Raw genomic sequence first — 13,310 nt, forward strand, 5'->3', positions numbered from 1 at the left:
CTGTGTTATTTCATTTACCAAACACATCAATTAATAACTTTTTCATTTTCAGGAAATATGTGAATCGCATGTAATGAATCCGCACTTGACAGGATGCTTTAAAATATATGGTTTTAGGAAGACCTTTTTTTTTTCTTTTTAAACTACGATATTGAGGTCATTCTAGGCCATCGACACATTACAAGTGTGCTTGTCGGCTACCGTAGCGTGGTAACAACACGGCAGTGACACTTGTTCGAGATTTGTCTGCTGCTAAGCTAACAACTTAGCTGATAAGTAGCGTTCCGGCAGTCTGTTGTGAATGCGGACAGTCGCTCTGTGAATCAGACAGTCAACGTGAGTTCACCGGAAACTATCACTTGCTGCATTTGTTGGTGCTAAATGTGTCTGCCATATGTTATGCGTATTGTCAGCAGATTCGTCTGCAAGGGTGGTGGCTGCTAGCATGGATGCTATCTGCTCCGTCTATTAGCTGGAAGCTAAGCGGTACTGCTTGCATTTCGTGGTGCGTTTTGGATTATGACAGTGTGGTCTTGGACTTACCCGCTCTCTGTGATGTTGGATAATTACTTGAATATATTCAGCATGCCCAGTGTTTGTACATTTGTTAACTATTACCTTAAAATACGGGAGTCGTACAACGCAAAAATAGATTATGTGTATGCTAACTGCATATGAGGTCATCATGTGACAATAAGTATTAATTGTTGGTTCGTTTAATTTTTACCCTTTTAGACAATCCAATCGAGGGACTGATAAGGACATTGAGGACATTTAACATTAGTTTCGGAAATTCTTAGCGTGTCTGCAGGCAGGTGTATAGTTGAGTGGGCTAAAGGCTTCAGGAAATAGTCGGTGACGGTCTCAAAGGGTGACACCCTGTTAATGTTCAGATATGGGTATTTTAGTTCAAAACATTTGTATATATGCGAAGAAATTGTGTTGAATTAGGAAATGTACGTATATGTCCTACATTTTCATTCAACACAATAGTCATAAGAAAATGGACCATCTTTGATTTAGTAAAGTCGTTCCACTTGTCCAGGAAAATGAGGCTGAAAGAGATCCAGAGGACTGCCCACCAGGCATGGAGTCCTGCCGGACATCATCCCATGTACCTGGCCTTAGGAACATCAGCACAGCAGCTCGACGCCTCTTTCAACACCACAGCTGCACTGGAGATATTTGAAGTGGATTTTTCTGATCCTTCCCTGGAAATGCAACTGAGAGGGACATTACCGACGACTAACAGGTGATTTATGGAATATATATCAATATTTTTCAATTTTACAGCGGTGAACTTTCTCTTATTCTACACTAGTGGGCACTGGTGGGGCACTACCCATGAGTGTATCTGCCACAAGACATTTTTAATATTTTAACATGATCCTTTTTCATAACAATGGTCACACAAGAATAAAGATGCCAGACTTTAATGAGAACCTGAACTTCTGATTCCTTAAAGTTACGTTTGTTTATTTTTTTGCTCGTAAGTTAAAACATTATAAAGCATATATGGATAACAAATGGGAAATGAATGACAGCAGAACTGTATTTCTAGATAATGAACTAAAAAAAATTTTTCATATCCCATAGGTTACACAGTATCGTATGGGTGGATTTTGGACTGGGAGCAGACGGTACTGGAGGACGGCTAGTAGGCGGGAGTGAAAATGGCATTTTGACTGTGTATAATCCAGAAGTCATAATGAGCTCTGGGGAAGATGCTGTTGTGGGACAGTCAGAGAAACACACGGGTCCTATTCGAGCTCTCGATTTCAACCCCTTTCAGGTAAGCCTCCATCTTCCAAAATGATTGGGCCCTTTCAAATGTTTTCTTAAGAATAGCCCCTTTCTCTTGATTCTGTGGCTCTCACTCATGAAATATTTCAACGTTTGTCATCTCAGAGTAATCTCCTGGCATCGGGAGCTAATGATTCAGAGATATATATCTGGGATTTGAACAACTTCAGCAGCCCAATGACACCAGGAGCAAAGACACAGGTGCGTTTCAGCTATTATGAAATCTGAGTTTATATGAACTTTTATTATTTTATAAGTTGTTTTATTGGATTACTTGACACAAGCAATCAAAACTCAAATCAAACCACATTTTCCCAGAGGCAGATTTCTTTTTTATTGACCTTTGTGATTTCATGTCTGTTAGTTAAGACTGAAAGCCACAGTCCTTTTTATATGTATGGTTTCTGTTTCCTGTTTTCTATGTAGTTATTGTTTCTCTGACATGTGGTTTCCTTTTTGAAAATAACTTTTGCAGCCATCCATTTTCACTTATGAGTCACATTAGAGGTGTGGGATCAGCATCTGAAAATACAAATATATCTGTGATGTGTTTACCCCAACGGCAAGGCCTGTGGCTATAACCATCTTCTGTTCTTTTAGCCCGCTGAAGACATCAGCGCCATCTCCTGGAACAGGCAGGTCCAGCACATCCTGGCCTCTGTCAGCCCAAGTGGCAAAGCGGTTGTCTGGGACCTGAGGAAGAACGAACCCATTATCAAGATCAGCGACCACAGCAACAGGGTTCGTGATTCAAATCACTATAGCCTATCACCAATCACACTGAAATCAACCCTTTGCCAAATCACAGCAAAGTCTCAGTTCTGTCCTAACATAAGTACACTTGTTGACTTCAATGTGGTCGAGGAGATTAAAATGACCATCTTGTGCGTTAAAAATAAGTCTCACCTGCCATTCATTTGTAGATGCACTGTTCAGGAATGCTCTGGCACCCTGACGTGGCCACTCAGCTGGTCTTGGCCTCTGAAGATGACCGACTACCTGTCATCCAAATGTGGGACCTCCGGTTTGCCACATCGCCCCTCAAAGTGTTTGAGAACCACACAAGGTGATTTTTTTTTTAACAGAGAGAATAGTCATAAATGTTTTTATGATCTTGTCAAACAAACTCTTTCTCTCTTCATCTGTGACTCCCAGGGGAATTCTGTCTATATCCTGGAGTCAGGCTGACTCTGAACTCCTGCTGAGTAGTGCTAAGGACAACAGGATTCTATGCTGGAATCCAAACACTGGAGAGGTACAAAGTGTCAAGTGCAGCTTCTTTATTAGTTCTATTATACCCTAACCTGTGTTTTAAACCTGACCTATTTTCTTAGTCAAATGACCAAATGACAAAGCAGTCCAGCTTCACAGATGCAAATGTGCTTCTTTTTTCTTTTTTTTAGGTCATTTATGAGCTTCCAACAACAAACCAGTGGTGTTTTGACGTCCAGTGGTGCCCCAGGAATCCAGCCCTGCTTTCAACAGCGTCATTTGATGGGAGAATCACTGTGTATTCTGTGATGGGAGGAAGCCTCAAGGCGCAGCAGCAAAGTACAGCCGATAAGGTAATGTATGACGTGGATTGAGTTTCACTGTTTGTCCACAAGGTGGTGCCAGTGTACAAGGATTTGGCTTGGGAACTCCCTATAAAGGCTCTTTAGATTTCAAATATGAAAGTCAATATACTTAATAAAATGATCTGTTTACGAACATGCCGGGATATTTTGTGATTTGTCTTCTGGTATGTAACACATACACAGAATGAAATAATATTAGATTATAAGATTGACGGGACCAGTAAATGCATTGCATATTGTCAAACGTAAAGGATGATGTTTGTTTTTAACGGTGTGCATTTTTTATATTCAGATTTCTTCATCGTTTGATACAATGGATCCCTTTGGTACAGGGCAGGTGCTTCCTCCCTTGCAAGTTCCTCATCCCACAGCTCAGGACACCATCGTCCCCCCACTCAAAAAGCCACCTAAGTGGGTGCGCAGGCCAGTGGGGGCTTCCTTTGCTGTAAGAAAACACATTTTATTATCATTTATAAGCTAAAGGGATTCAGAATGTGCAGAGGATAGATCTGTTACTGTTAATGTTTTGTGCATTTTCTTTGCTTTTTCAGTTTGGTGGAAAGCTGATAACCTTTGAGAATCCCAAGCTGCCTCCAGTGCAGAGCCCCCAGCCCGTCCCCAGGCAAGTGTTTGTGAGCCAGGTTACCACGGAAACAGAGTTCCTGCAGCGCTCCAGGGAGCTGCAGGCGGCGCTGCAGTCGGGCTCCTTCAACAACTACTGCCAGGCCAAGATTCAGAGCGCTAAGTCAGACGCTGAGCAGGACATATGGAAGTTCCTGCTGGTAGGCACACATGCATCTAGTCAGTCAGACAGTGTGGAATTCATGTCCTTGAAACTAATTCCTCCTCCTCACAGGTAAACTTTGAAGATGAAGCCCGAATCAAATTCCTTAAACTTTTGGGTTTCAGCAAAGATGAGCTGGAGAGAAAGGTACTACGTCTATAATGTACGGTGTAAGCTTGTATCCGATACACTCTGTTGTGTATTTTGTCCCTTATCATATTTCTGTGTTGTTTCCCCAGATTTCGAAATGTCTTGGCAAGAACTTTCAAGCTAACGGGCATGGAGTGGATGCTAAAGATCTTGCAGAGAAGATGCAGCAGCTCTCCACTGAGGTCAGCAAAGTACAACGACAAACCGAGAAGTTTATTTCAAAACATTTCTAGAGATTTGTTTTGAGCAAGAAAGTTTTGCAGCCCACAATTGTCAAAAAAGAACTGTCTCTGTTTGTCAGAGGACAGAAGATGCGGCTGATGCAGGAACCTCAGGATCCGACTCGCCTGCAGATTTCTTCAGTCAAACTCCAAAGGAAATGCCCAACTTCCAGATCCCAGTATCAAGTGGTAAAAACCATTGACTCATTATGTAATGAAAAGATAAATAGTGAAATATTTCCTCCAACTGAATATTTCAGAACTTGTACTATTGATTGAAAACCTGTATTATTATTTTTTTAAGCATTTCAGTCAAACTGACTATGTTGTTGTTTTTCTGTCAAGACACCGACGGTTTAATCAGCCAGGCGCTGCTTGTTGGGAACTTCGAAGGAGCCGTGGACTTGTGTCTGAACGACGGCCGTTACGCCGAAGCAATTCTCTTATCCATCAGCGGAGGGGAGGACCTTCTCAAGAAAACACAGCAAAAATACCTCAGCAAGCAAAAGAACAGCGTCTCCATGGTAGGACGCATCACAACTGCTGCATTTCAGTTTGTACAGTAAAGTGAGAAAAGTGTTTTGGTCTAAACACATTACTTTGTTTTTTTTGTTTTTTTGTCCAAACGTGCAGCTTATATCCTCGGTGGTGACCCAGAACTGGCGAGACATTGTGGAAAGCTGCGAGTTGGACAACTGGAAGGAAGCTCTTGCAGCTCTGCTGACGTACGCCCACCCTGAGGATTTTGCTCGTCTGTGCGGTGAGTCGCTGTCGCACATAAATCAAGCTGCACCCTCCCTCTCTGTTGCAGCCTTACTGGCTCTTCTGGCTCTACACCTCACATCCTGTTTGCATTCCAAAGCTCGTTGTCCATGTTTGAAACTGTTTCATTGTGATTGTTCTGCCCAGACACCTTGGGATGCCGGTTAGAGAGTGAAAGGACAGAGAAGCGCTGCCTGCAGGCCTGCCTGTGTTACATTTGCTCTGGGAACATTGAGAAGCTGGTGGAGTGCTGGACCTCAAATAGAGACAGTTGCTCTCCTCTTGGCCTGGAGGTATACATGGAGGCTTTTTTTGTTGTTTAGAGTTTGCAGCACCAAAATGTAGCTGGACTTTGCTGTTATACACACCTTGCGTATTATTTTGAAGTAGCAGGCATGTGCAATTTGTCTTGCACAATGCAAGAACTAGTTGCATGTGGTAGGTAAATGTCTAAATATTAGTAAATACTGATTTTGGTCATAGCAAATATGCATTCAAACAGCAAATTGACAGAAACAGTAATTTCCAAGTGTAAGGCTTGTCTCCTAAATTAGAGTCTTTTCTTACTTAAATTCCTTTTTTATTTTCTTTTTTTTTCTTTTTTTTGATGTTCAGGATCTCGTTGAGAAGGTCATGATGCTGCGTAAGTCAATCGAACGTCTCCGCAACAGCGAGGTGGCCATCAAGAGCCCCGTCCTGGCAGAGAGGCTCACCTGCTATGCCGGCATACTGGCTGCAGAGGGCAGTCTGGCCACTGCCATGTCCTACCTTCCTGACATCTCTGACCAAGTAAGCTCCGTAGCTGCAGGCCAATAAATGATAAAAAAAAAATAATAATAATCCAGGATTGAGAGTGAAATGAACTCATTTCAATTGTTTGCACGATCCCGTGTCCTCCGCAGCCTGCCATTACCATGCTGAGGGACCGGCTCTTTCACGCTCAGGGAGGGGCTACTGCTGGACCGCAGCCTCCAAACTCCTTCAACAGAGCGCCGGCGTCCACAGCTAAGCCTGCTGCAGCTGCTCATGCTCCTGCACCAAAAGCACAAGTTATGGTAGGAATGTATTCTTCTGTAAGATTAACTTTTCCTGACATACACTACCAGTTAAAAGTTTGGACACACCTGTTTCTTCTTCATCTTTACTACTCTCTACACTGTAGATACACACTGAAGACATCAGATATATGACCAAGTTATGTGGAAAGAAAAAAAAATAAAATACATAAAATATGTTATGTTATATATATATATATATTTTATAAGAACAGTGGCTATTCTAGATCGTCTAAAATATAAAACTGGTTTGAGTTATTTCACACTTTTTTGTTTAATACATATTCCATATGTGTTCATTCATAGTTTTGATGCCTTGAGTGACAATCTACAATTTAAATTGTCATGAAAATGAAAGGAAAAACCATTAAATCAGAAGTATGTGTCCAAACCTTTGACTTGTAGCCCACAATGAAACCAGTTCCAACCATTGTCATTTCTCTCTGGTCCTCAGAGTCAATACCAGCCTGCTGCTCCCCCTCAACAGCAGCCTCCTCTGCCATCAGTTTACACCCCACAAGCTCCTCCAGCCAGTACTGGGCCCGGTCTGCCACCTTCTTCTCGTGGTATGCCGCCCAGTGTGACCCGCCCTGTCATGAGGCCTCCCTACCCCCAGCATGCAGCTCCAGCTCCAGGTCTGACATCCACTCGCTCCGTGCAGCCTTTTCATCCCAACTGTGTTTCCATGACAGTTTTTCGCAAAATAAAAGCGATATTTCTGAAATGCCGCGCATAAGCTGTAATTCTCGTAAAATCTCATGCGTGTAAATGCAGAAAAAGTGTTACCATGCATTGATGCGTCTGAAAAACCACCTCACGAGAACATCAAAACCTTTCACTTTGGTTTTCTGAAGTTTAGGCGTTTCCATGACCACTTTTTTTTATTGCGATATTTAGGTTTTGTGCAATTCTAGGGGTCATGGAAATCAAACTACTGATTCTGTCATTAGAGTTTCACGTCTCACTCGAAGTTCTTTGTCCCTTCCACCCACAGGTTTTGTTCCTCATCAGCCATTCCAGCCGCAGCCCATGTCCGTCGGCGGACCTGCAGCTTTCCCTCCTCCTGGTCCGCCCGTGCCAGCCGCCAACCTGTCCGGACCCCCGCTGCCGCCGATGTCGTCAACCCCTGGAAGCCTGCCACCCATGCCGAGCCCAGGCGTGCCACCGACAAGCTTCCTGCCACCTACCTCTCTGCCTTCCGGACCCATGCCACCCACCTCGCAGACCGGAGCGCCGGTTCCCATGTATGCAGGGGGTTTACACAACCCGCCCACTTCTGCTATGGCGTCCGGTCCGTACGCTCCTCTTGGATCAGGGTACCCACAAGGGGGCCCCGGTGCTCCAGCTGCAAAACCTTTCCAGGCTCCTCCTGTCGCTCCACCTCCAACAGGTAGGACGGGTATATAATTAGTTTTTGTAATAAGTAAGGGTGCACTCACACTAGGACAACTTGTTCTGGACAGTCCTGAAGCACAATGTCCCCGCACTCTAAGTTTTATGCATTGAGCACTAAATCACATCCTCTGGCGTCTCTAAGCATTTTGACAATGCAGCTTTGTGCTGCAACAGTTTAAAATGCTGGAGAGCAACACCGGAAACTTTCATGACTCTGTGGGATTTTTAGATCCAGTTCCAACACAGTCAGTGCTCTCACGTGTCTGCAAAGATTTAGTACAGTTAATCGTGCTGCACCGGATTTGGGCGTGAAGCGTGCCCGTGCATGAACCGCGCCGTGCTGAAACACACCACCTCCAAGTGCACTGTGCCAGGGAGGTGTACAGTGTTCACACTAGTCAAGTGAACCTATGGCTCAAACGTGCTCAGGCACGGCACAGATTGCCCAACGTGAGTGCACCCTAAAACTTTTCTCTTTCACATTTTTTGCCTGAAATGATTTTGTAGTGTGAGTCAGACTAGAAGAAATGTGTCACCGATGCTCTTATTGAGCTGTCCACCTTATTTGACTTGCAGGATTCTTTCCCTGGCTGAATTCCCAGTGTGGCCTTCAAGGTGACAGGGTCAGGGTTGGAACATGAGTGCAGTGAAATGTACACAAGTGACCAGAAAGTCATTGCATGATACTGTGTAATATACAGTGAGGTCGAATGCAGTAACTCTGTCTGTAGTTGATTAGATTTTGACATTTGTGCACAAAGTTTGAATGTTGTTCTGGTCACTCTGTGTATGTTTTTGGTGCTTGCTTTGTATGCTGTATGCATAAGGAAAATATGAAAAATATTTAAAGGGAAAATTCCACCGATGTATTTCTTCTTTATGCAAAGTTGTGCAATTTTTGTCTTTTATTTTTTTCCTCAGCATCACATTTTTGGCTGCTTCTGAGTGAGGAGCTTGCTGCATAAACAAACACACTGCAACATTTTTGCTCAAAGTTTTTCGATGTATTTTCCTTCCAAGGTTTTTGCTATTGGCTGAGTTCAGTTAGTGAAAAGAGACTGAAATGCTTTTGACAATAGGAAAATACTGCAATATTTCCCCTAACTTTTTCTCCCCTGATCGTAGGACCCCAAGAAGGCTGGAATGACCCACCAGCAGTTCGAGGCGGACCAAGGAAGAAGAAGGTACTTCTGTGTTTATCACAGTTAATTAAGATAATGTGTAAAGCATCCAGGGGGCCTTTTAAGTGTCCATCACTTTAAGTTGGATCAGTAGCTGTGCTTTAGTTGTAGCTTTCCATCACCCCGACAATTGCATTCACTTCAAGTGAAAGTGGTGCGTTACGTTTGGACGGAGGAGGAGACGGAATATTTACTTTGTTAAAATTTTAGAAATATCGCTTTTATTTTGTGAAAAACTGTAATGGAAACGCAGCTATTGACATCCAGTATCGTCTTGTTTTTGTGAAATGCTCCTCTTGCTGTTCAGGTCCCTGACAACTACACTCCCCCGGCGCCGATCACGGCTCCTGTGATGGGATTCCCCGTGGAGGCCCCTCAGCCCCACGAACACGCTCAAGTCCCCCCCGGAGCCCCGCAGGAACCCAGCATGCAGGTCGGTGTGCAGCAAGTGGCTGCTCTCCAGCTCTCCCAGCAGAAAACACGTGTGACGCATGTGTGAAAACACCGCCTGCCTTGTTTCCTCCCCCGGCTCCCTCAGCTCCTCCAGCAGCTGCCGGCAGAAAGGGTGGAGCAGAAGGAAATCCCGGCCGAACACATGATCCTGAAATCCACGTTCGACAGCCTGGTGCAGCGGTGCCAGCTCGCAGCAAGAGACCCCGTACGTCTCCCTGCGTGGATATGTGGCTTTTTTTCTGACATACAAGTTCAAAATTGCCAGTTGGGGAGAGAAAAAAATGACATTTGTGGGCTTTTGTCAGATGACTGAAGATGTTTCTCTTTCAGCAAACGAAAAGGAAACTGGATGACGCAGCCAAACGTTTGGGATACTTGTATGACAAGCTGAGAGAGCAGACAGTAGGCACCGCTTACCTTTTGATTTTCTTTCTAAGTTGTTCATAATCGGAGTCTGGTGCAAATACCTCACATCAGGTCTCTTTCCCAGCTCTCCCAGAACATCCTCGGCGGGCTCCACGAGATCAGCCGCTGCGTGGCGGGCCAGAACTACCAGCGGGGCCTGGAGGTCCACACCCAGGTGGTCAGCAGCAGCAACTTCAGTGAAATCTCCGCCTTCATGCCCATCCTCAAAGTGCTCATGACCATCGCCAACAAGCTGGGCGTCTAAACCCTCCAGCGACGCCGCCCAGAAACCGCACGTCAGTGTTGCCGCATTGTGACATATGTATTTAATTCTTCTTCTCTTTGAGCTGAGACAAGTGATGATGGTGCAGGTCGTGGTGTCCATCACTCCGTACAGCTTCCCTCTTGGAGGACTCTGCCCATTCGAGCAGTGAGCGAAACTGTTTTGTAGAAATTTGATCATGTCACTGGTAATTTTATAAAAAAGAAAAAAGATGAATGTATTCTGGAAGTCGTGATTCTGTGTAAATCCAGCGGTTGGTGTATATATACGAAACAAGTGGTGCAAAGTTTGAAACAAGGTTTGCATATATATAATTTTTTTTTAATTTTCTTTCTTTTTTTCTTTCTCTATGCTTCTTTGCTGAAACACTGTTGATTGAATTCTTGCAGAGCCCCAACGAACATCTGTTTTCATTGGCGATTCCAACCACTCGCTTGGAGGGGAAAGGCTTGAGAATAAATTCACGTTAGATCCATCGTGTTATAGTTTGCACCGAGGGGCTGCCGCTCCTCTTCCGGTGCAACATTTCACAACCAGCATCGTAAAGCATTTGTAAACACTGTCATATAAATGCTGAATATTCTCTGTACCTGCTGTAACAGATTACTCAACAAAGCCATGACAGGTAGAAGAAGTTGTCAAAGTTTACTCTCCACTGTATGAGCAACCCTATCTGTAAAATGTTATTTGCCCTTTCCCTGTGTGACTGGCAGGATGTTTTCTTGGCGTCACTGTGAATGTCCCGTTTGCTCTGTGGCTGTTCTGTCAAACAGCAAAAACTAATTTAAAAGGATCTGACACAACAGGCCGCCACCCGGCTTACGTCTCATCTTCCTGTCACTTGAATTTCCCTTTTGTTTCTTTCTGGTATCCTGTGTTTCTGGGTTGTTCGATCACGTGATTTAAATGAACTGGCAAATGCAACAAAAAAAAAAAACGTAACATGCCGAGGGGTTTGTTGATGGATGTGAAGCTGGAGAGTGTGGCGTATCGTGGCAGCAGAAGGCATCAAGTGCCTCATGTGTGCTTGTTTTGGTTGCACAGATATTTATACAGTCCATGTTGCTTAGTTTACTCATTGCTGTATGCTTCTTTTTTTTCAAAAATAAAATTCCACTTGAACAGGTCCACAGCCTTGACAAAAAAATGACTGAACTCACACAGCTGTCCCTAATATTACAGGAAGCTGTTATTGCTTAGAGCAACACAGGACAGGTTATAAAACGGGTCCTCCTGAGAAACCATGTGCAGACTAGATGAGTTGAGATAGAAGATACAAAGGTGCGCAAAGACTGATGAATCATTTACAAATGCTCTGTTTTCCACTTGTGGATCGGAGGTCAGCTGTTGCAGGTATCAGAGCCCATCTTGATCGAGGTGGTGGCCACTGAGGAAGTCTGCTACATGTTTATCTTTTGGGAGGAGGGGGGGCAGGAACATCCCTAATATACACGTTTGTTCATTCATATGGGATGTTTATTTAAATATATAACAGTGGGGAAGGGAGAACTATCAGGTTAGTAAAGGATTTTACCAACCTATACTGCAGATACCAGCCTTTCATTTCACTACAGCATTGCAGAAATTAGACTGTAATACACCTAATTATATAATTTGTAAGAGTGGGTAGCTGAGAAGAAAAATCAATATTTAATGAACTTGTTCATTATTTATGTCAATTACATTTTGTTTGACAAGCTAAGATGAGTGAATTTCTAATTTCCTCTTCCGTATTGTAGAGTTCATTTAATCAACAGTAAATTTAATTATCAGCCGTAAATCCAATTCACAGGATTTAAAAAAAAAAAAAAGAGAGAGAGAGAGAGAGAGAAAGGTTACACGCTTTGCAGTGTCTATTCGGAAGGGTTGGTTGGTTGGACGGGCGACTGGCAAGAATTTGCAGGCTCAGCGCTGCAGAAGTTGGCGTCGCTGAGAGCTGCAGTTTCCATTTAGAAACAGCAGGGGGCGCGCCTTGTCGCCATCGTGCTCGTGCGACGTTGCACTCGCTCGAAAAGGAACATCATCATCGTCATCCTGCCATGGATAATTTCTCCATACACGCACACGCACACGCACATTCAGGCCTCCACATGTGGCGTGATCCTGCACCGGGTGACCAAAGTTTGGTTCAGGCGGCGGCGGCGGCAGTTGGCGAGCTGGCACAGGTGACTGGCTCGCCCTTTCGCCATTGGCTCGGCGAAACATGCCAGAATCATGAAGCAGGAAGTGGCTTCTAATTGGTCGGCTTGCGTCGGACGCTTCGTGCCCCGTGGCGTGTCCGTATTTCCCAAATTTTTTTTGTTGTTGAATGTTTTGCCTCTCCACCCTGGGCTTTTGAACGCGAGTAACCTTGAGTCGTGTTGGCTTGAGGCGATGCTGATTTGCGTCGCCTCACATCACACCAGCGTGGCCCTACCCCTCCTACCCCTCCTACTACCTCCGGGGTTGGAGGAGTTTACCGACAGACAGGCAGCCCTGTGACACAGACGACACAGGATGAACAATGCACCGCTTCTTAACTCAACTCCTTACAATCACTTCTTCTAACACGTGAATAGAGAACTGCTCGCATTCAAATTTTAGAAACTGTTTTTAGTTGGATGGTTTTAAACAACGTCAGTAACTGTGGAGTTTTCTATTTGCTACTTGCATTTGGTCAGATTCCAAATCGTGCAAACCCCACTTTAGCATCGCTTTATTACAACAATATGGGTCTTTGTCCTGTCAGTGACGTGTAAAGAAATGAGAAAGGTCAACCCTCTATGTGCTCGCTCTCCTTTCCGGGTTGTGCGTGCGAACTTTTTGGGAATCTGTGACGTCACAAAAGTCACTTTATCTCTCTGCCTGGCAACTGCTGATACAAACGTGTTGGTCTCAGAACATATGGGATGTTCGACAGGCTGTTCTCCAGACGAAGCAATGATTTTTATTTTTATTTTTTCTCTGATGCAGAACAAAAAAATCTAAATTTGTCCAATGTATAATGAGCTTTAAAATAATGCATGAAGTTCTCTCCAACTTATACTGCACTAACTGAGAAAATTGCTCTAGCAGTGGCTAGCGGAACCTATTTTTCGTGTCACCCTTTTATTTTTAGTATCAAATCGCTACTACGAGAACTCCTAACACTTTTTTTCTTTAGCTGTAAGATCAACTAATTCTGTCTGCGCTGCCTCAGTGTTGCATAACCTTGATGGCAAGAGAATATTTTGTGAGCAACTCCCATCATCCCCTCGGTGAG

General features: G+C 44.1%; 1 protein-coding gene across 2 annotated transcripts; it reads left to right on the forward strand.

Moving 5' to 3' along the window:
- The first annotated feature begins 196 nt into the window (after positions 1-196).
- Positions 197-11,196, forward strand: sec31b (SEC31 homolog B, COPII coat complex component). Of its 2 annotated transcripts, XM_076028165.1 has the most exons (26): positions 197-336; positions 1,046-1,252; positions 1,597-1,792; positions 1,909-2,004; positions 2,404-2,544; positions 2,727-2,869; positions 2,959-3,058; positions 3,207-3,368; positions 3,673-3,825; positions 3,932-4,162; positions 4,237-4,311; positions 4,404-4,496; positions 4,616-4,724; positions 4,881-5,059; positions 5,169-5,295; positions 5,445-5,590; positions 5,913-6,086; positions 6,200-6,352; positions 6,807-6,987; positions 7,347-7,742; positions 8,324-8,362; positions 8,873-8,931; positions 9,236-9,361; positions 9,467-9,586; positions 9,712-9,783; positions 9,872-11,196. In XM_076028165.1, exons 2-26 carry the CDS (start codon positions 1,050-1,052, stop codon positions 10,049-10,051), a joined length of 3,654 nt encoding a protein of 1,217 aa, XP_075884280.1. In that variant the 5' UTR covers positions 197-336; positions 1,046-1,049; the 3' UTR covers positions 10,052-11,196. The 2 variants fall into 2 exon arrangements, with proteins under 2 accessions (XP_075884280.1, XP_075884281.1); XM_076028166.1 differs by lacking the exon at positions 8,324-8,362.
- Positions 11,197-13,310: the final 2,114 nt, after the last annotated feature.

Source organism: Nelusetta ayraudi, unplaced genomic scaffold, assembly GCF_046127955.1.
Source record: "Nelusetta ayraudi isolate G7.1 ecotype Tasmania unplaced genomic scaffold, CSIRO-AGI_Nayr_v1 ptg000022l, whole genome shotgun sequence".
In the NCBI taxonomy this organism is placed as follows: Eukaryota; Metazoa; Chordata; class Actinopteri; order Tetraodontiformes; family Monacanthidae; genus Nelusetta; species Nelusetta ayraudi.

Bases quoted from the DNA above. Each gene is read 5' to 3' on its own strand.
- sec31b (XM_076028165.1), top strand. From the start codon at position 1,050: ATGAGGCTGAAAGAGATCCAGAGGACTGCCCACCAGGCATGGAGTCCT. The intron at 1,253-1,596 runs GTGATTTATGGA...CATATCCCATAG, and splicing joins ACATTACCGACGACTAACAG to GTTACACAGTATCGTATGGG. The intron at 7,743-8,323 runs GTAGGACGGGTA...TTTGACTTGCAG, and splicing joins TGTCGCTCCACCTCCAACAG to GATTCTTTCCCTGGCTGAAT.